Source organism: Chelonoidis abingdonii, chromosome 7 (genome assembly GCF_003597395.2).
Source record: "Chelonoidis abingdonii isolate Lonesome George chromosome 7, CheloAbing_2.0, whole genome shotgun sequence".
Lineage (NCBI taxonomy): Eukaryota > Metazoa > Chordata > Testudines > Testudinidae > Chelonoidis > Chelonoidis abingdonii.
The window spans coordinates 66,753,730-66,780,475 of NC_133775.1; the positions used below are offsets into that span (position 1 = coordinate 66,753,730).

A 26,746-nucleotide genomic window follows, 5' to 3' on the forward strand; every position below is an offset into this window, starting at 1 on the left:
TAAAACACGATCCCAGAGGTGAACAAAATGGTACTGTAGGAGGCAGATGGCCTGCTGGTTATGGCACAGGCATGGGCATCACTGGACTCACAGAACCCCTATTTTATAAACTGATTGAGGAATTAATCATATTGAAAAATTCATAAAATCCAACATCTCAAAACAGTAGTTATGTTGCGTAAGTTGCAGAACAGTGCACTGCAGTGCTTTCTTCCTGTTCTCCAAACCACTGCAGAGCAACTTGCAGTGCACTGAGGCACCAGAATGCAAAGGAACATTGGCTTGCTCCTCATCGACTTCACTTTTGTTATGTGATTGCCCCCACCCCCGGGGATAACTTCTTCATATAACTGGTTGTTGGTAAGATCAAGCTTCTCCTGCACTATCCTCTCTGCCACAGGCTCCTTCTGAACCAGGGCAAGTTAGTTCGCCTCAGTTTCCTCACCTATAAGGTGGGAATGATCATTCTTGCCTCTCTCACCTGGGGATGGGACACTTTGATATTCTCAACTGGAAGGAGCTGTTTAAAGTGCAAAGCATTACAGGCCCAGATGCACCTCCTACATCCATGCATGTAGTCCCTTCTCCACTACATTTTCCCTCATGAAGATCAAACTGGGCTGGCTGGTGGATGCACATAATCTTCTCACCATCCCCACAGTCTTTTTCATCTGTATCTGTACAGCACCTAGCACAAAGGGCTCCTGGTCTGTGACTAGGGCTGCTACACACTATAGTAATGCAAATAAGAACACTACCACAGCTACCTGGGTGAAAGGTATTACACCATGGGAAGGTGTGACCCAAGGACCTCTGGATGCCAATTGGCAGAAGGCATGGAGTACACAGACCCTCTGGGTTCCTCAAAAGAATGCCATGTAAGGTGTCTAATGAAAGTCTGTGTCACACTGATCATTGTAATCATTGCAAGATGTATGGCTGGAAAATGGGAGTTATGGATATACACTGAAAGCTATGGTCTCGAGGCCTTGTAATTAAAAGCAGGTCACTCAAAGGTAGTGTGCCCAGTGACAAACTTCTCCAGACAGGAGATGGGAGACACTTACCTCCCCTGTGCACTATTGTGTCTTACAAGAAGTCTATTAGCATACTGAGTTATATGCTAATGAAGAGCTAGCAGGAAGAGATGAACAATGGAGGGGGGTACCCTTTTTGCAGGTGAAGCTCAAAAGTCTGGTATATCTGGGTGTATCGAGACACACCTTGGCATCCTTCTCTCTGCAAAGACAGGCTGCCAGTGAGCTTAATCTCATGAAAGGGAGATCTTGGCCATCCTGGTTGAAAATGCTGGGAAAAGGAGTTGGGGTAAACGATCCCGCCGGAGACAGGAATGTCTTGAGAGTTAAGTTCAGGCTCTAGAAAGCATATTATAATCTTGTTTTATATGTAACCATTTGTTTCCAATATTCTTACCCACTATCACTTGGCTCTCCGTTGATAAGATTCTTATTTTCACGAGAGAGAGAGAGAGAGGCAGAGTGGGGATCCTGAGTAAGCTGGTGTGTGCTGTTCCTTTGGGAGGAGACAATCAGAGCTCAGTGTTGAGTGAGTCAGCGGATGGGCATTGCAAGGGATGCTTGGGGATGGTGTGTTCCTATTGCTAACCTGTACAGAGAGCAAGGCCTGCAGAGGTCTGGCAGGCAGTGCTTGTGCTGCCAGAGGCTGGCTTTCTCAGGGAGCTGATTCACAGTAGGCACAGACAGGATGCCCTCATGCCAAGGGCAGGTGGTGGCGTGGTGCCTCACAACCCTGGATGCCCCTGAGAAGCGTCACGGGACACCCCATCCAGGACAGAAGCCCTTTTTTAAGGGAGATCCCGAGTGCAGCTGACACCAGGGTGGTTAGGAATGGATGGGCCTAGTTTCCTGCCAATCCCTGGCTGGGGATCTGTGGGGTTTAGGTATGGCCCCAGGGCCTGTTGTGCAGTGGTGGTGGTGCCCTTTCTAACACCGGTCTGGGATAAGTCTGACTGGAATCTTGGAGATTTCCTCCCCCTTAAGAGGGGATAAGGGTTTCATCAGGGGAGGGGTGAACACTGAATGATGTGTGGCCTCTCTCTGCCCTGGCCCGAGATAGAGGTGCAGGGGACACCATGCAGAATTGCCCAAGTGAGACCATGTATAAGTTCAGGCAGAGTGGCAGCTTGCAGCCATGGCAACAAGTCAAAACACCGGTGTGTAGACACTGGACGTATACTCTTTATTTTGGGGATAAAAAATGCTTATACATTTTGTAGCAATTATTTTCATAATAGACTTTTTTTAAAAATGTAAAAATAAGCACATATTTTCCTGTTATTACTGTAGGAAAATGCTGCTGTGTGAATGGTTACTGCTTACGAGATAAAATACCACCTTAAGGAGATCTCAGCTTTACCAGAAGTATAAAAGAGGCAGAAAGGGACATTGTTCAAACACACCAGATGCAAAGAACATACCTGCCTTGCAATGGCTGCCAAAGATAAAAGGCATTGGGTTATTTAGGGCTAAAAAGCGAAAGCCCTTGGTTTCTTTGGCATGTATTTAAGCAATCCTTGATTATTTCAGTCCCAAGCCCCCAAAAGGCTGAGCTGTATCTCTTTCACAGTACACACCTCAGTGTGGGCAGGGAAGAGAGGCTGTGTGCGTCAGAAAGCATTAAACAAAACAATCAACAACTTCAGCCCAGAAAGGTGGCCCATGGAATGATTCCTGGCAAGGCCCTGCCTTCATGTACCTTTGAGTCAAAAATCAAAAGAAAATGCATTGTGCTTCTAACTTTACTAGGATAAAAGTATCACTCGAAACACTGGACCTGGTAAAATGCGCAGTAACTGCTGCTCAGAGATGAGCAGACTCCCTGTCTTTTGTTGGCAGCAAAATAGTGCTCAAAAATTTCCTTGGAATGTTAATTTGCAGGGATCGCCTGAAGAGGTAGAATTAATCCAACTTCTAGGAATTTACACTTCTATCCTTGACTTGTCCAGAGCCCTTCAGGGAAGCGTTCTCACAGGGCAGTGCAGAGATCTGGACAAGAGGAGAAGCAGCTCTATTGTCCAGTTAAGGCTCAACGAAAGCTGGGTTCTGTAAACCCAGTAAAAATTTAGAGGAAGCTGCAGTATAATTCCTACTTGTCTTGTGGGATCATACTAGGAACAGCATCACAAGTGTGCAGTTTTGGTATGTGCTGAAGCGTAGAGCAGAATCAATTAATCCATCTGCTCAGATATTTCAGATGATGGTTTCTGAACTATTTGGTCTCCAACTTAACCAACTTCCAATTTTAGATGAGGTGCAACGAACTAAAGGCTAGGAAGAAGACTCTAGCATTCTTGCCTTCTAGTGGACAGTACTGTATTAGGCTGTTCCAATTACCTCCAAAGGGCATAAAAGGGGCAATTATGCCCTATCCCTAGGACTGAGGGTCACATTAAACACAGGTGAATGGTACAAAAGGACAAAAATGCTGCATATACATGATTACAACCTAGCCACATCATGATACAGCACGGATAGACCCAACACCCAACCTGCAGGACTCAAGAGCAACAGAGTCAAACACATTTGACTCTTAGCTGTGGTACTGTGTAATGGGATCAGGAATTTGTGGTGTGAGATCAGGAAACTTCCTTATGCTTAATCTGAGGGGTTTCCTAAACTACTGCTTCTTTTCCAGGCAGTCTCCTCTTCGAGACAAGGTGCCTTGGTGGGCCGGCCCTGAGCCCTGGCATTCACTGCAGAGTAGTGTGAAGGAGGGGTCTGACCTGTCTGTGGAAGACATGAGTTTGTGGGGTAGGTGGTGAGGTAGATGTCTGACCAGGTATTCTGAGGAAAGTGCCCTGTAGGCTTGTCTGAGGATAATTCGGGGGCTGGCAGTTGGAAGAGCCAACACTGTACACGCACTCAGGTAGGTGAGGGTTCAGGAGGGCCTGGGCACTGCATTAGGGAAGAGCTAGGCAGTGTGGGGGAGGTGGCTCTAGACAGTTGTCCTCATGTCTATGGGAGCGTTTTGGTTAACGGGCAGGGGGAGTTCAGGACATTGGTCTAAGAGAGCCATGGGGGGGTGATAGTTCAGATCACAGGCAAGACCAGTAACTGTGGGGAAAAGGGAGGAATCTGGAATGGTAACAGAGTGTCAGAAGAGCAAGACGGTAAAATTACTGTTATTTGAGGCTGAATATGAGAAAGCTCTAACCAGAAGAAGCATTAAGCTGAGCAAGAGTCTCTCAAAGAAAGTGGCAGAATAAGTTTAAAAGCAGACTGGACAAAGTCTAGAGAATCTCATATAGAGAGTAATACGCACTAGTCCCTGGGGAACTGGTTAGAGATGGCCCAACAGGTCTTCCCCATCCCCAGCTTCTCTGATTCGGGAAGCGTAAAACCTACAGCAATCACAGCGGATGGTGGGTGGGTGCTTCAGACTTTTGAACACTAAAATGGTTCTTCATTTCCATCCTGGGTGACTGTCATGAGAACTGCAGCCAGCTCAGCTTCAGCAGCCATTAGAACCTTTTAGGCATAAACCTGCATGTTGCTCCGCTGCTGCTCTGACATATGTGCTGCAGGCCCTCGCTGGTTGCTGCCGAGGCTGGGGCTGGTGGCCACATCAGACCAATCTGAGGCAGAGTGTGGGGACGAGCTTGACCATTGATCAGGTGACTCAGGTGATGGAGTCAGATATGGGTGCTCCCCTGGCAAGTGCCTGGTATGGCTGGGAGTCCTCTCTGTGGCAGAGGAGGAGTAGCTGTGCTGAGATGGCGGAGTGGGGTACTTTCCCACTGAGCTCTGAAACTGGTGATAGGCTGGGAGGTTTGTCTGAGCTACTTGTCCATCCTGCTGAGGGATCACTACCATGGGAAAGGAGGCACTTGGCAACTGAGCTAGATCTGGTACCTGGTACATGGAACTAAGAGGACCAGCTATATTTTGAGCACAATTTGCCTGTGCCTGCTGAGGCATTGCCTGCTGGTTTATGCCACCTTTGGGAACAAGCTGGAAAGTCATAATAGGTGGCAGTGACACTCTGGAGACTCCACCATGCTTCACATCGGTTTGAATCATGCCACTCTGCTGAGGCATGCTGGGGTGAGAATGCACTACCTGGGGGACCATGCCAAACATCTCATTATACTGAGATTCATTCATTTCCATACGACTCATCCATTCAGCAGAAATGTTAACTGGCCTGAGCCGATCGAGCCCACAGTTTGGAGGGGTGATTCTGTGCTGTGAAAGCAGCTGGCTGACAGAAGGAAGCACAGTGCTGGATCCACATCCCAGGGGCTGCAGCTCATGGAGGTTGGAGAAGGACATGGTGTGCGCAGCCTGTACTGATGTGGCAGTGTGCTGTGTGTGCGGGGACGAAGGTAAAACCCCTGGTGATGGCATCACTGGAGACGATATTGGTTCAGATACAAAAGCATGTGGGGATTCCAAGGAATCAACTGGTGAGAGGGTCACTGAGCTCTCAGAAAACTGTCCCTTGCTTTCACTCACAGATTTCTTCCCCTTCCTCTTTGCATCCTTGGAGAGATTTGTGGGCACCAGGCCCTTGGCACTTGGTTTTCGTGGCTTCTTGCTTAAGGAAGCATGTTTCAAATTGAGGAAGGACCTATTTGGGCCACAGATCACTGGCGAGAGGGCTGAGCTTAGCATGGTGCCAGGGTGCCCAGGAGGGCTATGGGTCAGGTTGTACTCATTCAGAAGGTGCACGATGTCATGGTGCATTCGGTCCTGTGCCACATCTCGAGGGAGGCGATCCATGTGGTCTGTGATGTCTCGATTGGCAAAATGGTCCAACAGGATTTTAGCTGCTTCAAAACTCCCTTCCCGCGCTGCCAGGAACAGCGGTGTCTCCTCCTGAAAGCACAAAGAGGAGACATCTCAACAGTTTTGTGGTTACTGTGGATCTAGGGGAAACAATATTGACTGAGCGAGGGGCAATAGGAGGAACTGCAATCTGTGAGTGTGGAACAACGCTGGAATACGCCACACACAAAATTCACTACAATTCCACTGAGAGCAAATCCAAGAGACAGAAACTAGCCAATACGGCTTTAGAAAGGACTGCTCAGTGAACTCCAGGAGAAATAAACTCCCTGTGTTGGAAATGGGGGAGTGGGAAGGGAACCAAACAAGAATACAATCAGCAAAGGCTTGCATGGGAAAGAACTGAGCCTCCAGCTGAAAGAACGGTCTGTAGTTAGACACTTGACTGGAAGGTGGGAAACCTAGGTTCACCTGTGAACCAATCTGAGCCATGGCTAAGAGGGAGTGAGAAGTAGGACTTGAGGTCAATACGACCTGCTGGGTACCTGACACTTCTGAAGAGTTAGGTCACTTAATCCCTAAGTGTAGATTTAGAAGCCTCACTTCAAGCACCTAGTTTTGAAAAATCTTGGCCTAGATCATTTCCAACAGTTAACAGCCCAACTGCAAAGCATGGAGCTAGTGGGAGAGAGACGAGGCTGAGCGGCCAGCAGTGCAGGCCACGTGTGAAGGAACAGCCCTACTGAGCATACACAAACTGTACCTTGTTGTCCTGCATGTCTCTGTTGGCTCCGTTTTTCAGCAGCACTAATGTTGCCTCCACATTGTTAACAGCAGCGGCCCAGTGAAGGGCAGATTTACCTGTGGGGAAATTCAGTCCCTTCAACAACAAACCAACGAGCAAAGTGGGAGAGGTATAATACAGCATCCGCAGGGAACTGCCGAGCCTGGCAACCTACAACTCTTTCCAGTACAGTAGTCAGCCCTGCAGCCTCCATGATGAGCTACATCTTGGTATGACCACCTGTGATACACCCATCTGTCCCCACAAAGCTGCAGAAAGTCCTGGCAGGCTCCCTCCATGACACCCAGAACCACAAGGCATGTTGCAGAAAGTCTTAGTCCAACCTCCCACAAGACTCCATCTCACTACATGCAATGGGACAGCCTCTCCAGGAGTCTCATGTTCTGTACGCTTGTGAGATGCTGCAGAAAGTCTCAGCACAACCCTCACCACTGCGTCCCCCCAACTTTCCTCCATACATTTCAGGCATCTCCAAAGAACCCACCCTATGATGGCCAGTCATTCTGCAGTGTGCTATACTTAATCACCACAGAACCCACCCGTATAGGATACCCTGTACCCTATTTATTCTGCTAGCTCCAGTGTTACTAATAGCTCATGCTACAGTGCAGGTTTTAGCTCCTCATTCCCATTCTACACCCTGAGAAATGGAGCTGAACACAGAAGCCCTCAACCGCCAATCCCCACAATACCATGATCATCCACAGCATTGACATCAGCCTGGCAGTTGATCAGCTCGGCCACCATTCCTTCCACAGCCAATCGGGCAGCCAGAATTAGTGGGGTTGTGCCATCATTCATTCGCACATCCAGGTCCGTCACTCTGTTACGGATCAGGATCTGAAGCACAGGGGAAGAGTGATTTTTCAATACCATTAAGAAATAAGACTGAGAATTAACAAGAAACTTCAGATAAATTTTGTATTCATGTAGCAATATCAGGGTTGAAATTCGAGGACTCAGAATATACAAGATATTAACAAAAAAGCAAGTGAAAACTGAATACATGCAATATAGTGTGTGTGTGTAATCCTTTGAGTTACTGATATCGGAAGAAACTAGGCCTACAAAGAACCTTCATCCTCTTACCCTTGGGCCAATGCATTGCTCACAGTCTGAGAACAGGATAGCCAAGGACACAGTACATGCCCAGATACATCCTTCTAGGTGGGCAGGCAGATGATGCCATGCATTGCCATTGCCTAACACCACGATCTCAACCAGTGTCCTAAAAGGGATTCCCTAAATGGTTTACCTGGAAGACACCCTGTGCATCAGCTGCCACGGCTGCATGAAGGGGAGACCGGCCCATGTTGTCTCGTGCATTAGCATCAGCACCAGCATCTAGTAAGCGTTTTGCCGCATCTGCTCTTGAATAGCGGGCTGCTAAGTGCAGTGCCATCTCCCCAGTACGGTCCGTTTGGGCCTGCAGGTTGGCACCTTGATAAATTAAATCTGTTATTACATTTGCTGAAGAATCTTCCATTTCTTCATCTTCGTCACTAATCTCAGAGCTGCCCACACGGAGAGATGCCAACATGAGTGGGGTACACCCATCTGCAACAGAAGAGAAATTTGAATGGTAACACCTGCATAACAGCAAAGAAAAGCAGATTGTGCTTGTTCCCAGTGCCATATACCCTCTCCCTTTGTGCACTTGCACTGGGCCAGTGACAATCCCTTCCTTCCACGTCAGTGCATGCAGCTCCATTTTACCTGTTCACGCTGTGTTACACTGTTCACATTTGGAAGGCTTTCTTCTCAACTATAGGTCTAGGAACTTAGTTCAAATGAAAGCTTAGAGCCTGCAGAAGCTGATTGTTTAGGCCCCATACTCACCAAGAAAACTTTCCTGCTCATAACTGTTTCCCACTTAGTAGCTATCACAGGGGTCAGAAAGCAAATCAGATGATGTTACAACAGCAATAAAAGAAGAGGGATCCAATAATCATTAAAATTGATGGAAAGACTCCCACACATTTGGATGAGAACTGGACCAGGCCCAGAGTAAGAACGTCCCAGAACATGCCCCAGATATTACAGTATACGAGTGAAAATGATCTTTACTGCTGTACTAGCCGGGATAAAAGTCACAGCCAATTCTCTTGCTCCCAGGAATCACTTCTGCATAGAACAGATCATGCGGGGTCATGCAAGCTGATGAGAGAGCTTCAACTAACCACTTCAAAGGCCAGCAGAACACACTCGATGCATCTAGTCAAATGGGAAATACTAGAGCATAAGGGGAAAGTTTCTTCCTAAACGTAGGTGATCGCTTGATGCTCTAGTTAGGAGACTGCCAAGTAACAGAAAAGATGAAAGTCACAAGGCCTTTGTTATGGTGACCAAAACTGATCTTAAGGTGAGGACGTATCAGAGAACATCAGACCACTACAGTATCTGCTGTAATATTATTCCTCTGTCCCTAGGAGACAGCAGAATGTCATATACACATAGCTGACCAAGGCTGCTTGTCAAGTAGACATCTTCTTGTTTGTGCAGATTAATGGTATAAATTCATTCGCTAATGTCAGAAGGAAATCCTCCCCCGCCACTTCTATGCAGACTACACGCTCTTGTGGAGTATAACCCTGCTCAATTGCCTCTCTACAACTGCTGGCACAGATCAGTGCAGTAACACCGCTACCAGATTAGATGAGCTCTTGGGAATAGGCGCAGGAACTAGAGGAGAGGGGGGGTTTGCTGCAGCACCCCGAGGTGTTACATAGGGCCAGTGGCCACCCATCCAAGCCTCCACTCCCCAGCCCGGGGCTTGGGTCCTGGCTGCTAGCCCCGCTTCCCAGCCGCTGGCCCTGTGCCTGAGGCCCCACTCCTAGGACTCTGCTCTTGGGGTGCTGGCCCTGCTCCCTGGCTCCGTGCACCTGGCTCCCCATTCCCGGGGCTCTGCTCCTGGGGTCACGGCTGCTGGCTCCACGGCTGGAGCTCTGCTACTGGCCCCACATGTGGGTTCCAGCTGTGGGCCCCATGCCCGGGGCTCTGCTACTGGCCCTGTGCCCACCCCCAGCTGTACCCACCCCCAGCTGTACCCCTTGTCCAGGTTCTCCACTCCTGGAGACACAGCACTGCTCCCGGCCCCAGCTGGTGGGGGGTGCAAACAGGGGCAAGGGGGTTGGCTTTCAGCACCCCCACTAATAAAAGGTTCTAGCGCCACTGCTCTTGGTTATTTCCAGTACAGCAATTCATCCTTCATCTCTGCTGTGATGGTACCCTGACCACCACCTCTGAGAGTTTTATTGCCTTAACGAAATTCCTAGACTGTCTGTATTTATTGTTTGTTGTCCTACCATTTTATGATACTGTGAATTCCCTTCCTGTATTTTACACTATACTCCAAGCAGCGCAGACCACGAGTCTGTCTCTCCAGAGTCTTTTTTCTAGACTGCATGGTAGGACTCTCTCTCTCTCTCTCTCTCTCTCGCCTGAGCTCTTGGTCAAACATTGTGTAATTTTCCTGGTGTCTCCGCATGTTCTGCATCTTTACCCTGCATGAGGACTACAAGTTCTCACTGTTTGAGGTGTAATTGTTGTAATGTTGGGAGTTGTATGTAGTGCTACAGTTTACCTGGCCCTCTGACATTGACATCCAGCCCATCCACTTCCTGATCCTCCTGCGGTGGTGTAAGGGCTAGAGATGGGGTCCCACAGATGTCAGCTGCCTCTAGGTGTTGCTGTGTCCACTGGCGCTGATCTACCTGCTCCCCTCCATCTGACAGCAAAGCTTGGTCTTCAGCCTGCACAGGGAAAATAAAAGTTCACTTCAAAAACAAGTCAAATAGCAGCAGACACTTTCAAAGCTGTTTTTTAAAACAAGTGTCTCCATTTACTCAGCGTGGCATTCTTGAAGTTGAAGTTCCCACTGTGCAAGAACTGACCTGGATTTACAAAGAGGTTAGCATTGGCAAAGCTTCTCTTTCCTCCTTTACAGTCTGGAGGTCTGTACGGGGAGGGGCTCTGGCATGACGTGACTTTGTTTCTGTTCTGCACTGGAGCAGTTGCCCTGAATTTAATATTTGCGGTTTGGACAGTCTTAACTTTTAGAAGGTTTTTAGACGTTCAGGATCAGGGAGTATTTTGGGGGAGTTACAGAAGTACCAAACCGTATCCCAGGTAGAACAAGAAGAGTCGCAGTGGTTTGAAGGCAGTGTTCAATGCCTAGCACCTCTTACCTTTGCTCTCTTAGGCAGAGGTCCTCCACTGCTGGTCCAGTGCTCACTGAGACTGCAGTCAGTCAAATTACCCTCTGTAGCTTGAACTGACAGATTCCTAAATAAATGGAAGAACACATGTCACATTGCAGACTGACAAAGTGAGAGCAGAATCACTAACACTCTAAGTTTAACTTGTTGTGTGTATGTGTGATAGGGCGTCTGCCGCACACTGGCTGGTAAGTGTTTAATGGAGCCCTAGGGAGGCTGTGCGGAAAGCAGCCAATAGGAGAGGGGCTGCGCGGAAAGCAGCCAATCAGGGCTGGGCAGGCCCATATAAGAAGAGCTGCAGGGCAGAGCAGGTTCAGTTGCCCCCTGGAGCTCAAGGAGGGAGGACTGGCTGCCTTGCAAGAGGAAAAAAAGCTAGCATCTTGGACAGAGCAGTGTTGGGCAGGATAAGGGGAGTAAGAGCAAGCTTCCGGCTGACTGCTGGCATGCTGAGGCCCAGAGATAAGGGCGGAGATAGTGCTAGGGCTGTGGGGAAGTGGCCCAGGGAAGTAGACTGAGAGGTTGGAAGGGACGCGGCATGTGGCTGCCATCTACAGGGTCCCTGGGCCGGGACTTGGAGTAGTGGGTCCCCCGCCACTTGTCACTGAGGAAGTGACTGGACAGTCAAACTGTGGTACTGTCCCCCAGAAGCAGCAGCACAGTGTGTGGCACAACCGGAGAGCTGTGTCCTGAAGAGGACGCTGTGGTCCTTGGAGCAACATGGGTCCAGGAGCAGAAGTGACAGTGGGTGAGGTACACCGAAAGAAGGTGCACTGGCTAGCAGCACTGATCCCTGGGACAGCCAGCAGGAGGAGCCAGACTGGTGAGTCACACCCTGTCACACATGGTGGAGAATGTGGGCACACAGTTACCCCAATATAAGGGAAGGATAGAGACTGCGGGGACAATTGCCTATTACAGAGATTGCAGAGACTATCTGAGAGACAGTGGAAACACAATATGTGGAAGCATGTTTTGCTAGGGCTTATATACCCTCCCAGACTGGACTTCAAAGTCAGTGCCCCTGAGAAAAGGGGCCAACAAGCAGCCAGGGCAGCTTCAGGTCCTGCTGCTCCAGATACTGGAAACCCAAGAGAGACAATGGGAGGCACAAGAGTACCTACAGGCCTATATGACCTGACTAGCAGAGCAGCTACTGAACCTATTCAAGTTGCTGCGAAGGGCAGTCCACAGTAATTGCAGAGACCGAGAGGAAACGAGAGGCATCTGGAACAGGAGCCTGGGAGGATGCTATGCCTGTGGGCAACAAGGACTTTGGAAGGCACAGTGCCCCTACAGGGATAGGTGACAGGAACCTAACCCAGAGAACAGGAGGAAGGTAGAGCCCAGGAGAACATAAGAACGGCCGTACTGGGTCAGACCAAAAGTCCATCTAGCCCAGTATCCCGTCTTCCGACAGTGGCCAATGCCAGGTGCCCCAGAGGGAGTGAACCTAACAGGTAACTATCACATGATCTCTCTCCTGCCATCCATCTCCACCCTCTGACAAACAGAGTCTAGAGAGCCCCACCTGTGGGGAGAACAAGGAAGGGATGGGCATGTTGGGCCTGTGAACAACAGGAGCACCTACGAAGGGAGTGTCCGGACCTCAGCTCTGGGGTCAAGACTGGCCCCTGGGAAGTGGCTAAGCAAGGGAAGGAACATAGAAGACCCATGGCCAAAAGGAGGCAAAGGGCTTCTTGTTGATGCCATGAGGAGGGCCGTGTAAGAAGATATTACCCCCTTAGGAGAAGGCCAATTGAAAAGGGGTACCTGGGAGCCAGACTGTCAGAGATTACCCAGATGGATGTGGCAGTGATGACCATGGACCTGGTGGGGAGCCAGGTCTCATAGCCAGCAGGTAGTAGGGAGATTAACATGACTGGGACAGAGGGAGCCTGACCTGCTAAGGGGGAAATACTGTCCTAGATAGTAAACTTAAAACACTCTTAACATCTGATTTAATCACCCTTGCAAAGGTGGCATCCATACCCTTGCATAACGAACTTCCATTGACCCTGAGACTTAAAGGCTTTTAGCCATCTAGCCTGGGATGAGATCTCAGAAACTGTCCTGCAGCAAGCAAGCTGGAGACCTGGTGGAATCCAGAGTGGCCCTTATGAGGGTTAGGACGTAAAATGGGATGAAAGAAGATTTAACTTCAGATCTGAAGGTGGTGCAGGTCTCCTGCAGCAGTGTGAACTACCCTGCTGTCCGACTGAGCTTTTATGAGCCATTTGCCCAGATATGGACACTCCTCCAATGGATGAATCGCAATCACTTCCACACACCATGTCAATGCCCAGTGTGCAGGGAAGGACCTTGCACTGGTCATTTCTTGCCCACCAAGAACCTGACATGGTTCTTCCATATTGGGAGGCAAAAGCAAGCACTTTTAAGGGGGAGGGCCTAAAACTCACATGGGGCTTGTAAGCAAGGTTTACGGTGCACAGAGACACCATGCAGAATGCAACTTTCCTCAGTTATTCATTCCATTTGGAGAAGGCCAGAATAGGGGCTAGGCTATGATTTTTTTTTGTTGATGAGAAAATCCCAGGAATAAAATCCTGTCCCTCTGTAAACTCTGGCATCAGTTCTGCGGCTCCTATTTCCATCAGAGCCATGTCTGCCTCTTGCAAAAATTCCCCATATGAGGGAGCCCTAGAAAAGGAAGGAGGGTTGGATATTGGCCTGGCTTCACACTGCATGAGTACTCCAGTGTGATGAAGTCCAAAACCCAAACAAATGGCACCCTGTTCGGCAGCTAGGACAAATGGTCTCCAAAGCTGGGGTAGAAGAGAAAGGAAAAGGATCTGAGTACTGTAGTACTGGCTCTGGGTTCATAAGTGCACCCTCAAGTTTGTTGCTAAAGTGCACCCCAACAGCAGCTGGGGAAGGTCTTTGTATTCTCCAAGGAGCGTTCTCTGACGGTAGCTAACTCCCTATAGGATTACTGTGACTGGCCTCTAAGTATCAAAACAAACATTGCCTGAAAGAGGCTAAATGAAGCCCAGAGTCCTGGCCATAGACTTTGTAGCTTTCAGTTTTTACAAGACTTCAACCTTCTTGGACGTGTAGAGGTCTGCGCCTTCAAAGGCAAGTTCATAACCCTTGCCTGACCACAAAGACCAGAATTCAGGAACATTTCAAGTGGACTGTACCCAGAGATCTGGCAGCAACATCAGATATCAAATGCAACCCTGAGGGAATGTTTGGACGTCTCCTGGCTTTTAGCCCTGAAAATGCCTGTGTCTTGGCCTCAGATGCACTGGGCTTTAGAGGCAGCTTTTGACCAGAGCCAAGTGTTTTATCTGGCCTGATAACTGACAACACAAAGTTTTGGACACTGAGGGATAAGCCTTTCTTTCAAACATGTCCAATGGCTACATTTCTCTGTCCCTGGGGTCAAAGAACTTCCCACCGTTAGTGTTCCCTCTTGCCTGGGAAACCACAAGCAAGCAGGTTTGGAATGCTGGCAAACACTCATAGTCCTCCATAAGGAATCAGCTTTCCCCAGCACCCATAAGGAATCAGCTTTCCCCAGCACAAGTAACAGAGGCAGGAACAATCTTTGTAGCCAGCACCAATGAGTGAGGAGCCTTCTCCCACCTAGCACACCTGCCAATGCAAGGCAGCCACTGCTCCCATACTCTAGAGATTGGCCTGCAGAGATGGCTAGGCATGCCAGGGAAGCGACCGAAGGGATAGTGCAGTTAGCATGCTGCCCTGTGAACCGAAGGATTGAGAAGTGAACTGTTTGGCAATCTTAACTGAAATGTGCTGTGTGGCTGCTACAGTAGAGTGGATACAAGAGAGCCTAGTGACAGCTGCCTTGGTAACCACAGCTCTGAACTTCCTTAGCTTTTACTTGTAAATTCTCAACCCCAACATCGTATTGAGATAATTTCTGGCACTGAAGTCCTTGCTTTCTGAAAAGGTGCAGCTTCAGTAAATGGGCACATGTAATGTATTCACGCAGGAGCATGAGGCGGGCACTCCAAATATCCAGTAGACATATGCTCATTTGCATGTTTCTGAATTTGGAGCTTTTTACATGGCTCCACATTGAAATAAATGTGTAAATACAGCGAAGTCCCCTGACTGGGTTATCTGCCAGGACTGAACCCAGACCTCTGGCTCTAAAAGCACTTGCCTGTACTGCATCAGCTATAGGACTGGTCCATTAGCTTGGAGACAGTAAACCTTTCTGGCCACTAGAGGGGGACCAAAGCCACACTCCTGGTATGTATCAGTAAGTTAGGGACATGTTTTCAGGATCTTAAATCCTTCATTAAAACACACACACTGGACCATTTATTGACTTTTGATTTCTATAGAGTTCATCATGGATGAATATAGCCCATTATCTGCACTTATTTCAACAAGCCAGTGATAGCAGGGAACATCCAGAGCTCTGCACTTGGTTAATTCAATGGAAAGTCAAGTAAAGTGAATGAAGAACATGTGATTTTCAGACATTTTGTTATTTCTGCACAATCACACTTCATGATTTAAAACTCTCAGAGTCAGACACCAACCCTGTTAGGTAACATCTAGTCCACCCTCTAGAGGGTAGTGCAAGACTGTTACCTACAATGGGTTTTCTGGTGCTTTACGCAATCTTGTTTTAAATTTATCCATGGGCTGGGACTTCCATCTGTAATATTAAATGAGTTATCAAATGAAAGACCATCTCAATTGAACATATGAACAGAGACAAAGCATGAGAAATTTTAGCCTGATGTGTAAATTTACCCCACCCCCCCTACGTTTTAAGTACCTTTAATTAGGGATTTATGCATTACATGGTGGTTTTGTTGGCTCCCAAAAACCTAGCATGCATAAAGGCGTTCAATGACCGAATACGGACTTACTTCAGTCCAACTGCATCTTCCCCAACTGGCTCTCTGCGCTTGTGGTTACTGGGGTCCCGGCGTAGAACAAAGCCCTCTGGAAGCCAGAGGGAGCCATGTTTGCGCTTTCTCTTTGCCACAAGCACACCCAACAACAGGATGAAAAGGATGATCACAGCTGCCACAGCAAGCAGGTAAAGCAACTGGGTCTTCTTTGGTAGCCAAGGTTCACCTAAAAATCCCAATTAAAATACAGCAAAGTAAGTGCTTTTTTGGACAGCAGCCTTCAGTCTTCCTCCCCTCCTTTTGTACATAAGAACATAAGAACGGCCGTACCGGGTCAGACCAAAGGTCCATCTAGCCCAGTATCCTGTCTACCGACAGTGGCCAATGCCAGGTGCCTCAGAGGGAGTGAACCTAACAGGTAATGATCAAGCGATCTCTGTCCTGCCATCCATCACCACCCTCTGACAAACAGAGGCTAGGGACACCATTCCTTACCCATCCTGGCTAATAGCCATGAATGGACTTAACTTCCAGGCATTTATCTGTTTCCTAGAGACTGGCTCCATGGAATTCCTCACAAACTGGAGACTGTTACTGTGGGTTTGTCTTTAGTATAGCTTATGTACATACTCCATGAACTGAGCATTTGAGCTTGTTCCAGAATCTGGGGTGAGCCTATATTGTGAAAACTTAAATGCTCTGACATTACAAATAAGTTGAAATTTGTTTTCCACTGTGCGGTTACAAAATAGATCCCTTAGCCTAAGTTTCATAACATAAATATGTGTATAATTCATATTATCTCTGTTTATATATATTGCGTTCATCATTCTAGTCTCTAGCTGCCTTAAAAGGAGGGAAATGATATAGTTCAAATTATCAGGAGGTTGTTCTTTCCCTTGCCTCCATTCACTATAATGGCTTAGAGCAGTATTTCTCAACCTTTTTGGTACCAGAGACTGCTGCCTTCCTAAACTGGGCCAGGGAGACCTCAGGGACCAGTGCTGGTCGATGGACTGATTGTTGAGAAACACTGGTTTAGAGAAATGTTTGGAATTAGTCAGTTGATTTTTTTTTTTTTAATTTCTCCTACTGCTTTTGTGATCTGAAGTTAGTGAGATTCAAGATTATTCTGATCTGTAAATGAAAGGAGTTGCATAATCATTGTTCAACTACCACAAAACACTTGTTTCCAGCAGTGACTCTTAACTGTTGTGGAGGACACTTCCATTGTTAACACTTGAAGGTGTCTAAAGCCGCAGAATAAACCAAACATTAAACAGTTCTGTGTTATAAGTCTAAATATCCTGACCTGGTTATGAGATGCATCATGTTCTGTATTATTTTTCACACAAGAAAATCCTTCACACGTTACTAGGAAGCTTGAGTTAGTGAACCTAGATAAATATTGACACTCTAGACAATTCTGTATCTGTGGATGGGTGACTCTTAGGGATTTGTTCAGCTGAGCTCAACACTGACCTGTTGAGTTGGTTTCGTTTAGGATTAAATCTCCCATGATTACGTATATTTGGAGAAGTCTGTGAACAAAAACACTAATGATGATAATTCTTATTTTTTAAGATGGCTTCCTTTTTATAAAATTACCTTTCCCTTATGGGCTTACCTGTGATGAAGTCAGTATTAAGGACTTGAAATAAACACCAGAAATCAAATGACAAAACAGACTTGTGAACTGAGCCATAACAAAAAACTTCATAATGTGATCCTTCAAATGTATTCAGACATAAGATAGTCATGGAATTTCCAAGTTGCATTATGTGGCAACTTCCCAATAGTTAAATGATGTATCAAGCATAAGCAGTTAAATTACCATATGTGAGTGGATATCTGAATGTAGCAAGAAGTTAACACAATGTTAATGTATGGCTAAACAGCACACTATAAATGCTTAGGTCACTGAACAAGCAAGCAAAATGTCAGAAAAGTAAATGCAGTTGAAATACTGTCACCCAGAATTGTGATACGTAGTACAGCTATTTAGAAACATAGAAANTTATGTTGAGTTTATCAATTAATTCCAAAACCTCATCTAGTGACACTTCAATCTGTGACAGGTTTGGGAATCTCCCTAACATCCTCAGCTGTGAAGACTGAAGCAAAGAATCCATTTAGTTTCTCTGCAATGACTTTATCATCTTTAAGTGCTCCTTTTCTGTCTCCGTCATTGAGGGGCCCCATTGGTTGTTTAACATAGGGTTTCCTTCTTCATGAAGACCGTGATTTTTCTCTACTTCATAGTGGGTTTAGAACAAAGGACACCAAGACCTTAGGAAGTTCAGATTGCACAGTAGGTTCTGACAAGCTAGTATAACTGTACAAAGTACACAGCACTTCCCTTCTATTGTCTAGCCTTTGTTACACGTTTTTCAGAGTGTGCGTTTTAAAAGGTTTCAGGGTTGCAGAAAGCAAATTTTGAAGAAGTGCATAGCTTGTTCATACAACATTGTGTGTAAATGTAACATTTGTGGAGATCCTGAACAAGCTACACACAGCTTCATGAACAAGATCTTCAATGGTGCACTCAATTGCTTTGACGAAGACCCTGTTCTTTTAAAAAAGATCCTGTTCTTTGGTCAGCTAGCTCAAGATATCCATTCCCAAATTCACAACACTACTAGGTATAAAGAGTTGGTTTCTGGTCAAGTGCTGAATCTTGTAACCAGGGCTCAGGTTCTGGTGTCATCTACGGAAATTCTGTATTGAAGAAGAGGATATTTCTGGCAGGCTGAATTTTTATTCAAGGTGCCTACTTAAATCTGCTCAGAGGGTTTGGAATTTTGAATGAGTTCTAGCAGACAGATGTGATGGTCAAAGGTGTGTGATAAATCTCTCACATGGCTCTGCGATTTATCACCTCCACATATGTATTTTACAATCGTTTTACACTCCACACTATAAAAGGTAAAAAAATTAATTACACGAAGTGTACCACATATGCACACATATGTAATACTGTAGGGAGTCAGTAAATTAGCCTGCAATAAAAGTTTTTTTGCAGGATTAAAGAAGCTGCATTTGAACAGCAAGGTGCAGGCAGATGTTGAAGTGCTGATCAACAATTAAAACATGCTATTTCATACATTAAATCAAGCATTTATTTATTTCATGCTCCAGACATATCCCCCCATCTCTCTTCCAATGTTACTTACTTTGGACAGACACAAAGGGGTAGGGCAGCATGTCCTGCATGGCCTGAGCTGCTAAGAGAGCTGCAGCAGCTTCTGTGCTTTTAAAGCACTGGTCTGAATCTTCACTACATTGGCGGTTGTCAATTTCCAGGAACACCTTCGTGCTGCAGGAACAGAATTAAAGTGCAGAGGAGTAAGCAAAGGAAGAGAGAATTAGTCCTTCTAAATGCTGCATCCCTAAATTAAAATTTAGTCTCCCAGGTTAATTCTTCCAACCCAGCATTGTATTTAGCAATCTCCATAGTTTTAGACTCCTCCCGTGGCAGAACAGAGACGTATTTTAGGCCACAAATACTGCATACATTTGAACCCACCTCACACCCACAGTACCTAACAATACAGTCTCACTAGTGATGCACAAAGGAATTCACTCACCCAATGACCTCCTGTTCAAGTTCTCTGGGCTTGCGATTGCCTGAGAGTGATCGCCGACTCCGTGATGCCGGCGTCTCCCCGTAGTATGGGAACACCATGGGGTTTCCCTGTGAGTCCAGTTTTATTCTCAGGTTGGTATGAAGAAGGGATCCTAAAGTCCGCAGGAAACTGCGGGCATCACTGAGCAGCTCCTCGGGGGGCATCAGTACCACAATAATAAGGGTCCCTTCTGCCAGTTTCTCAGCTTTGTCACCAGCACAGTCCAGGCCATCCCAGCCACATTCCTCACTGTTACAGCCCTGGTCACAGCGCCCATCCGCATAATGATCTGCACAGTACTTATCATACCTACGAGAGGGGCACGGGGTTACCAACAGCAGCACATCGGTGTTTCAATGTACCTCTAGTCTGGGGCCTGCAGAACAGGATACAAACCTTTCCCGGCTAGCTAATCAGCTCCAGTCTGGGTTCAGGTTGAGGAGAAGACTGGAGGGGCTGCAGCATATCAGGTGAGGTATTTCACCTCTAGTGTACTGCTTGCAAGCTGGTCCCAACTCTGGGTCTGAGTGGGTAGAGAAGACCCTAATACCTGCTGGTCATCTGGTTTCGTTAAGGAGAGAGAATTGCTCAGTCCAGTAAATGGCCCTGCACCCAGCACTGGGATCAAGCAACCAGTTACCATGGCGAAGCTGCAGCATCTGCTGTCTGCTAGTGATTAGAAAGGAGCACCCCAGGAATTCAGCTGTAGGTCTCACTCCTGTACTACGTTTGTGTGGGGTGGGATCCAGAACACGAAAAGACATCTAGAAGTTTTTTCCCCCCAGGGCCTCAAGAAACACTCTCCTCTGGTTGGAGGGGTTTGCTCTTTGGGAAGTAGGAGAGGTGCAGATTGGGCAATATGTTCGGTAAGCAGCTTAGCATGTGGTGTCACTAAGCAGACTATGTAACTTTGAATGTAAGCACACATCTTCCAAAAGCTATTTCCAAAGAAAGCCAAAAACCAGATGAGAGAGGGAAAGTTCCTTGATGTGGGGGTCCTAGCGAGAGTGCAGAGAGCACGCGCCCTTCACAGGGCTGCGGGGGAAGAGGCAGCACAGGCCAAGCAGTCAAGCTGTTAGAAGCACTAGCAAGAGCCTTGTGTTAGTTACAGAGATCCCAGCAGTCAGGAGCAGGCCTTACTTGCATAGCTTGCTATTTTGCTGGCACTCGAAGTTGTCGAAGAGGCACTCGGGTGTGTTACAGAGCTCGTCGCACTCGCCATTGAAGTGCTGCCAGCAGTGCAGCGAGGAAGAGCAGTTGGCCCAGGGATCCTCTCCTGTCAAGGAACAGTCACCTCCATCCCACTGGCAGGCGTGCATGTTACAGTCCCTGTCGCAGTAGCCATTTTTTGCTCTTTCTGCACAGTGTTGGCCTGGACAGCCCAGCGGCTGTTGGCTGGGGCGCACTGAGTGTTCACACTGGCTACCTTCAGATTGATCAGGACACTGGCAGTAGTAGTAAGGTGGCTGAGTCCTGGGATGGCAGCTTCCACCATTCTGGCACGGTGCACTGGCACAGCCTGTACCAGTCTGGCATGCCGTGCCAGCTGAGAGCTTTGGGCAGTAACATTGGGGCCCAGAAGATGTCTGGATGCACTGCTCCCCTTTCTTGCATTTCACTTGCCCACAGACACTGTGGCTGCCAAACTCACATTTAAACCCAGAATAACCCTATAAGAAAAGTGAGGAGATCAGACTGATTAATGTTCTTAGGGCTGGAGAAGAGATATTGGTTATGTCACGCACAAGGGTGCACAAATATCAGTTTATCTATTTCACACATCCAACCCCCTCATCAACTCCTGTATCCCTACCCCAGGAACTTGTGGGGCTTTCCTAGATCTAATCACAGACACACTGGTTCCTGGAACCTACAAGACTTTGAGCAGAAGGCCCACCAAGGAACTGGTCCCTGCACCAAGAAGCTTATCTATCTGGCCTTGCCTTACAAGTCCATAGTGCACCTTTGAAGTGTGTGCACTATGGTTAAGATTGCAAGACAATCTCTATCATAATCTCATTTTCTCACAAGGTGATAATTGTCAAGAATTTTCACACCTTTGGGGCTGACTTTTCCCAGAATTGACCACTGCATGAAGTTGTGTGTGCACCTGACTTTCACAAGCTGGAACACATTTTCTTTTGTTTTTTATTCATGAAAAGGGCTCAGTGGAGTTCTGTGCAAACAAGTACTCAACGGAGTAGCAAAAACCTAACACTAAATATCTAAAACTATCTTTAGGACAGAGCAGCTTTCTCAGAAAGCTACTGCTAGAGTTGGGAATGGCAAATCCAGGGGTGGCTCTATGTATTTTGCCGCCCCAAGCATCTCAGTCAGGTGGCTTTCAGTGGTGCACCCGTGGGAGGTCCTGTGGTAACATGGATTCGGCAGCATGCTCATGGCGACTGGCAGGCCACCCCCCCACGGCTTGCCGCCCCAGGCACGCACTTGGTGCACTGGTGCCTGGAGCCGCCCCTGGCAAATCTCACCTTACCACCTGTGGCATTCAGAAGGAACTGACTGGTGGGTGAGGCTGTACTCCTATGCTCAGCTGGGAGGCACATGGATGTCAGTGCAGTTCCAATGGAGACAGCTTCCCACAAAGTTCAGAGGGTGCACACTTCCTCTACAGCAGGGATCAGTGCCGGCGATACTCAAAGAATAAGAAGTTTGATGGAGGCTTTGAGGATCTTTGCACTGCTCATGAGCAGTCACTAACTGACGGGGCTTACTGTACAATAAAGCCAGAAAACATGGGGATGTCTGGGCTAAAACATGCTGTGTAAGGGCATGACACTTACTGGAGGACACTGGCAGATGAACCCAACAGGCATATGACTGGCAACAACACAACTACCGCCATTCTGACAAGGCTGCTGGGGACACACATCTGTTAGCGTCTCACAGTGACGACCTGAGAAGCAGACACACAAGGAAAGGAGAGCACACAAAGTTAAAATCAAATGGCTGCTCAATGCTCCCTTTATTTTTCAATAAGAGACACTGACAATAGATCCTCTACCAGTCTGTAAGTCTCGTTCACTCTGTAACTCCAGGTGTCTCTGAACCCTGGCAATTGGGGTGGAGCTGAAGAATGCCCTCTGGATGGTACCTAGCAGTACAACATAGCTCATGTTCCACATTCAATTCTGATCATATCACCAAAATGGTATCAAAGAATCGGCAGCAGTTAAGAAAAGGGCAAAAAATTTGATTATGGATTTGGAAGGAGTGATTTATGGAGAAAGCTAAACATGTATGGCTTGCTTAAGTGTGCAGGGAAGTAGAAATGAGAGTTGTGCACCCTTCAGATAACTGTAAACATTAAGGAGGAAAAGGATTTAGGGTAATGAATTGGGAAAAACTAGGAATATGAGATTAGGACAGATGAGATTAATATCAGGAAAGAACTTCCTGGCAGTGAAGTGTATCAGGCTGTAGAATTCTCTCTAGCAGTATTTATGGAAGTCCCATTGCTCGAAGATCTTAAAACCAGACTGGTTAAAACAACAGAAGTCTGTGGAGGGAACAATCATGGATTGTCACAGAAATGGACTGGATAACCTGACGACTCCTGGGTCATGTCTACACTACCTGCCACGTTAGCGGGTAGTAATCGATCCCTGAATCGACACCCGTACTCCACCTCAGCAGGAAGAGTAAGCGGAGTTGATGGGGGAGCCGTGGCAGTTGACTTGCTGCCGTGAGGATGGCCAGTAAGTCAAACTAAGATACTTCGACTTCAGCTACACGAATAGCATAGCTGAAGTTGCATGCCTTAGATCAATCCCCCCATCCAACCCCAGTGTAGACCAGACCCTAGAGAAGGGCAGGACAATAAGGATAATGTTTTGATCAAGTCAATGGGAAACTGGGATAGCATTTCCAGGTACTCACCAGTGAAGGCACTGCGACAGATGCATGTATAATCATTGACTAGCTGAATGCAGTCTAGGCTACCATGAGGGCTACAAGGGTTGGAAAGGCACTCATTAATATCCCCTTCACAGCGCTCGCCTGCAAAGCCTGGGAGACAGTGGCAGGTGTAACCCCCAATTTGGTCAATGCACTGTCCTCCATTAAAGCAATGGGGTCCTCCCAGATCTGAAGCACAGTCATCAATGTTCTCCTCACAAAGACGGCCTGTTAACACAAGTGAGAGAAACCAGAGCCTCAGGCGTTGCAGCCTCATTTCTTATAGTTCATCAACTTACCAAAGTTGACCTTCCATTTAATCCAGGCTCACCCGGGTTCGGATCCCTGCCCAATTCATTTACTTCAGCCTCAGAACACCCCCAATGAATGTGTGGGTTAGATTTAGCCCAGTCTCAGCGGTACTTCATTTGAGCATTTCCAGGTGTGTATATATAGATATACATATTTTAGAAAATTTGATTTAGTCCTACGGTTAAGGAGTTATCTATCGAGTGATTGTTTGCTGAACACTGCAGACAGTTCTGCATTGTCACTTGAAAGGCTATAAACCGCAATTTTAATTTAGTTTGGTGATAACCCTGAAACCTAATGATAAGAGTTTGGATCAACAAACTTCAAATAATCAGCAATGGAACAAGTTGATAGAAGTGCCTGTGGATAAAATACAGGCTCATGACTGGCAGAGCACCACTGCTGGGCATCTAGGACAAGCTTTGGACATTACAAGGGATGGTAGTTCTACAAGTTCCCCTAGGCTGCTTGTTCTGTTTAACCTATTCTTAGGTCAGATACTGTAGGGAAAGTGTCCTAAACCCATCACTAGTTCTGCCTCAGATAATAAGATATAGGATCCAGCTGAAGAACCAACCCATAACTGATCCAGTTGAACCATATTTTCCTCATGCTTTACACAGAATATTCCAATTTACGTAACTCACTAAAATACTTGCTGTTTTGTAACACTCTGATAATACTGACTCATTTGTCATTCACTATAACACCCAAAGGCCAGCCAGCATCCCAGTTTTCATTTGGGAATTTGGCTATTCCTTCCTACATGGACCATTTTACTCATATACCTAGCATGCATGCCCCACTTTTATCCATTCAGCTTGTTACCTGAGCAAAAAGCTGGTTTGACATGATGTATTAGTACCTGTTGCAAGAGGCATGAAAGAATGAGAGAACAAACAGTGGTTATGAAGGAAGTCAAAGGCCCTAGATGAAAGAAACTGTGGCCTTGTCTACACTTAAGCCTGGAAGGAGGGAGAGATGGGCTTGCCGGAGCTCCGGTCCCTGGAGAGGCGGGGAGAGCGGCTTGCGGAGCTCCCGGCGGAGAGCGGGTTTGCCCGCGCTCTAAGCCGTGAGACGGGGTTTGCCGGAGCTCGGCCGGCGAGAGCGGGGTTTGCGGAGCTTCGGCCGGGGGAAGAGCGGGGCTTGCCGCAGCTCCGGCCGGGAGAGCGGGGAGAGCGGGGCTTGCTCAGAGCTCTGGCCGGGAGAGCGGCGGTTGCCGCTCTCCGGCCGGGAGAGCGGGACTTGGCGCGCTCCAGCCGAGAACGGGGGCTGCCGCGCCTCCGGCCGGAAAAAGCTGGGAGAGCGGGCTTTGGCCGGAGCTCACAGCGGGAGAGGTGGGGAGAAGCGGGGTTTGCCGCTCTCCGGCGGAAGAAGGGGCTTCCGCGCTCCGATCGGCCGAGAGCGGGGCTTGCCCGCGCTTCTCGGCCGGGAAGCGGGAGATGCGTGGCTTGCGGAGCTCGGCCGGGAAGCGGGGCTTGCACGGAGCTCCGGCCCGGGAGAGCCGGGAGAGCGGGGCGCCGCACCTCTTTGCGGTAACTGGGGCTCAATGTGGGGGTCTCGAACGAGCTCTGGGCTTCTGAAGGACCCGCAGGGACCAGGCTGTAACTTTTACCGCTCCCGTGACCACGCCCAGGGTGTCCTCAGAGCTGCTGGCTGGGTACTCAAGTATCCCCAGGTGCCTGTTCAGCGTGGACTCATTGCATAGGGGGCTGGCGCTGCTGAGGTTCACGTCCCAGACAGCCGAAGAGGGCCGGGGGCTCCCCCAAACAACGCCCAGTGTGACTTAAGGGGGCTGACGTGCTGCAAGCCCCCCCCCCAGAGCTGGGAGCAGCGCACCAGGCCTGTGTCTCCATCCCAGTTGGGTTCGGGGGTGTCTCCGCGCACGCTAAGGGCTTAGCCCGTGCTGTGGGTGGCTGACAGTCCCTCTTCTAGCGGGCACCACAGCCGGACTCCAGGGGGGCTGCGAGCAGGGCTGGAGGTTGAGGCTCCGGTGGGCAGAGTCCACCCTCATCGCCTAGTGCCAGCAAACACCCAGGGTCTTGCATTCCCGCCCTGGGGGCAGGATACTCCAGGAGAAGTGGGAATGTTCTCACGTTGTCTCTGAATATGGCTGTGTGCCTCAGTTTCCCTCTGTGCACTCGATAGCTAGGTGATGCAGGATAAGGTGCAGCGCCCCTAGAGCAGGGGTGATGGCCAGACGGTCTGCAGAGAAGGCCGACACCCCTGTAGACCGGCAAGGGTGTAACTGACGGGCTCCCTGCACTGCAACGGATCAGCCAGACGTGCTGGAGACAGACGCAGGTGCCCTGCTGGCCGGAAAGAGACAAAGCCGGGGGCAGCTGGAAGGGGTCATCTCCTGGGACTCGGGGAAGGCCCGCTGGGCTCTGCCCCACCCCAATGCACTTTGCTGAGTGTCCCTGGTGGTGCTAACCAGCCCTGTCCTACGCTTTTCTGATCAGTGGCCATGGCTGCTCTGCTCCTGGGGGACGGGTGAATTTCTTGTGATTTTTTCCCGCAGCACCTGGTCTGCCTTAACCGCCCCTGCAGCAGTACTGAAAAAGCCAGACAGGACAAGCCGACCAACCCCCCACGAGCAATCAAGATGTGTATCAGACAATGGTAGACATGCAGGCAGAGCAGAGAGATGCCTCAGGTCATCCCAAACTCAGCACATTGTCCCCCATATGTTTCCTCAAAACACCCTCTCCAGCATCTGGTGCTTACCACCAACCAACTGCCCCACCCAGACGTCACATCACAAGATAATACAAGAAAACACTCAACACCCATAAGCCAGCATTTTAATATCAAGTGCGAGCAGGCAGTGCCCCAAGTGAAACCCTCAAGGAAAATCAAACGTGAGTGAATGCTAATACGCGGTACCCCCCTTTCCTGTTTGATGTATTGTAAGTTTTTAATAAAGGAAAAAAAAGCGAAAAAGAAAACAAAAAAAAAAAAGCTAGAATTTCTTTCTTTTTATCACTTTATATTACAGAACTGTAAATCCTTTACTACAAGTAAAAAAATGGAAACTACAAATAAATGTGAAAAATTGCCCCCAGCAAGTAACTTGCTGTGAGCAATGCTCACTAACTGCGTGAAAAGACACCAAATCTGTGGCTTTCAGCCTCAAATTGTGCTCCTTAAGCATGCCCTTATCCTTGAGAGCACGGTGCTGGACCCTCTATATACGCCTGCTCTCTGGTGCTGGGCAAAATCCAGCGGAACGTTGAAACCTCGGAGG

At 48.1% G+C, this 26,746-nt stretch overlaps 1 protein-coding gene across 1 annotated transcript in view; it reads right to left on the bottom strand.

The window, feature by feature from the left end:
- Positions 1–2,199: 2,199 nt before the first annotated feature.
- Positions 2,200–26,746, bottom strand: part of NOTCH2 (notch receptor 2) — a 142,912-nt gene continuing 118,365 nt past the window's right edge. The window contains exons 22-33 of the mRNA XM_032778319.2: positions 23,170–23,415; positions 22,074–22,186; positions 20,413–20,942; positions 19,234–19,581; positions 18,820–18,962; positions 15,662–15,872; positions 10,761–10,857; positions 10,157–10,325; positions 7,829–8,130; positions 7,266–7,413; positions 6,532–6,629; positions 2,200–5,858 (exon numbers count right to left, since the gene is read on the bottom strand). Coding sequence (XP_032634210.1) covers positions 4,512–5,858; positions 6,532–6,629; positions 7,266–7,413; positions 7,829–8,130; positions 10,157–10,325; positions 10,761–10,857; positions 15,662–15,872; positions 18,820–18,962; positions 19,234–19,581; positions 20,413–20,942; positions 22,074–22,186; positions 23,170–23,415 — 3,752 coding nt within the window. The 3' untranslated portion in view covers positions 2,200–4,511. The remainder of the gene's footprint in view (positions 5,859–6,531; positions 6,630–7,265; positions 7,414–7,828; positions 8,131–10,156; positions 10,326–10,760; positions 10,858–15,661; positions 15,873–18,819; positions 18,963–19,233; positions 19,582–20,412; positions 20,943–22,073; positions 22,187–23,169; positions 23,416–26,746) is intronic.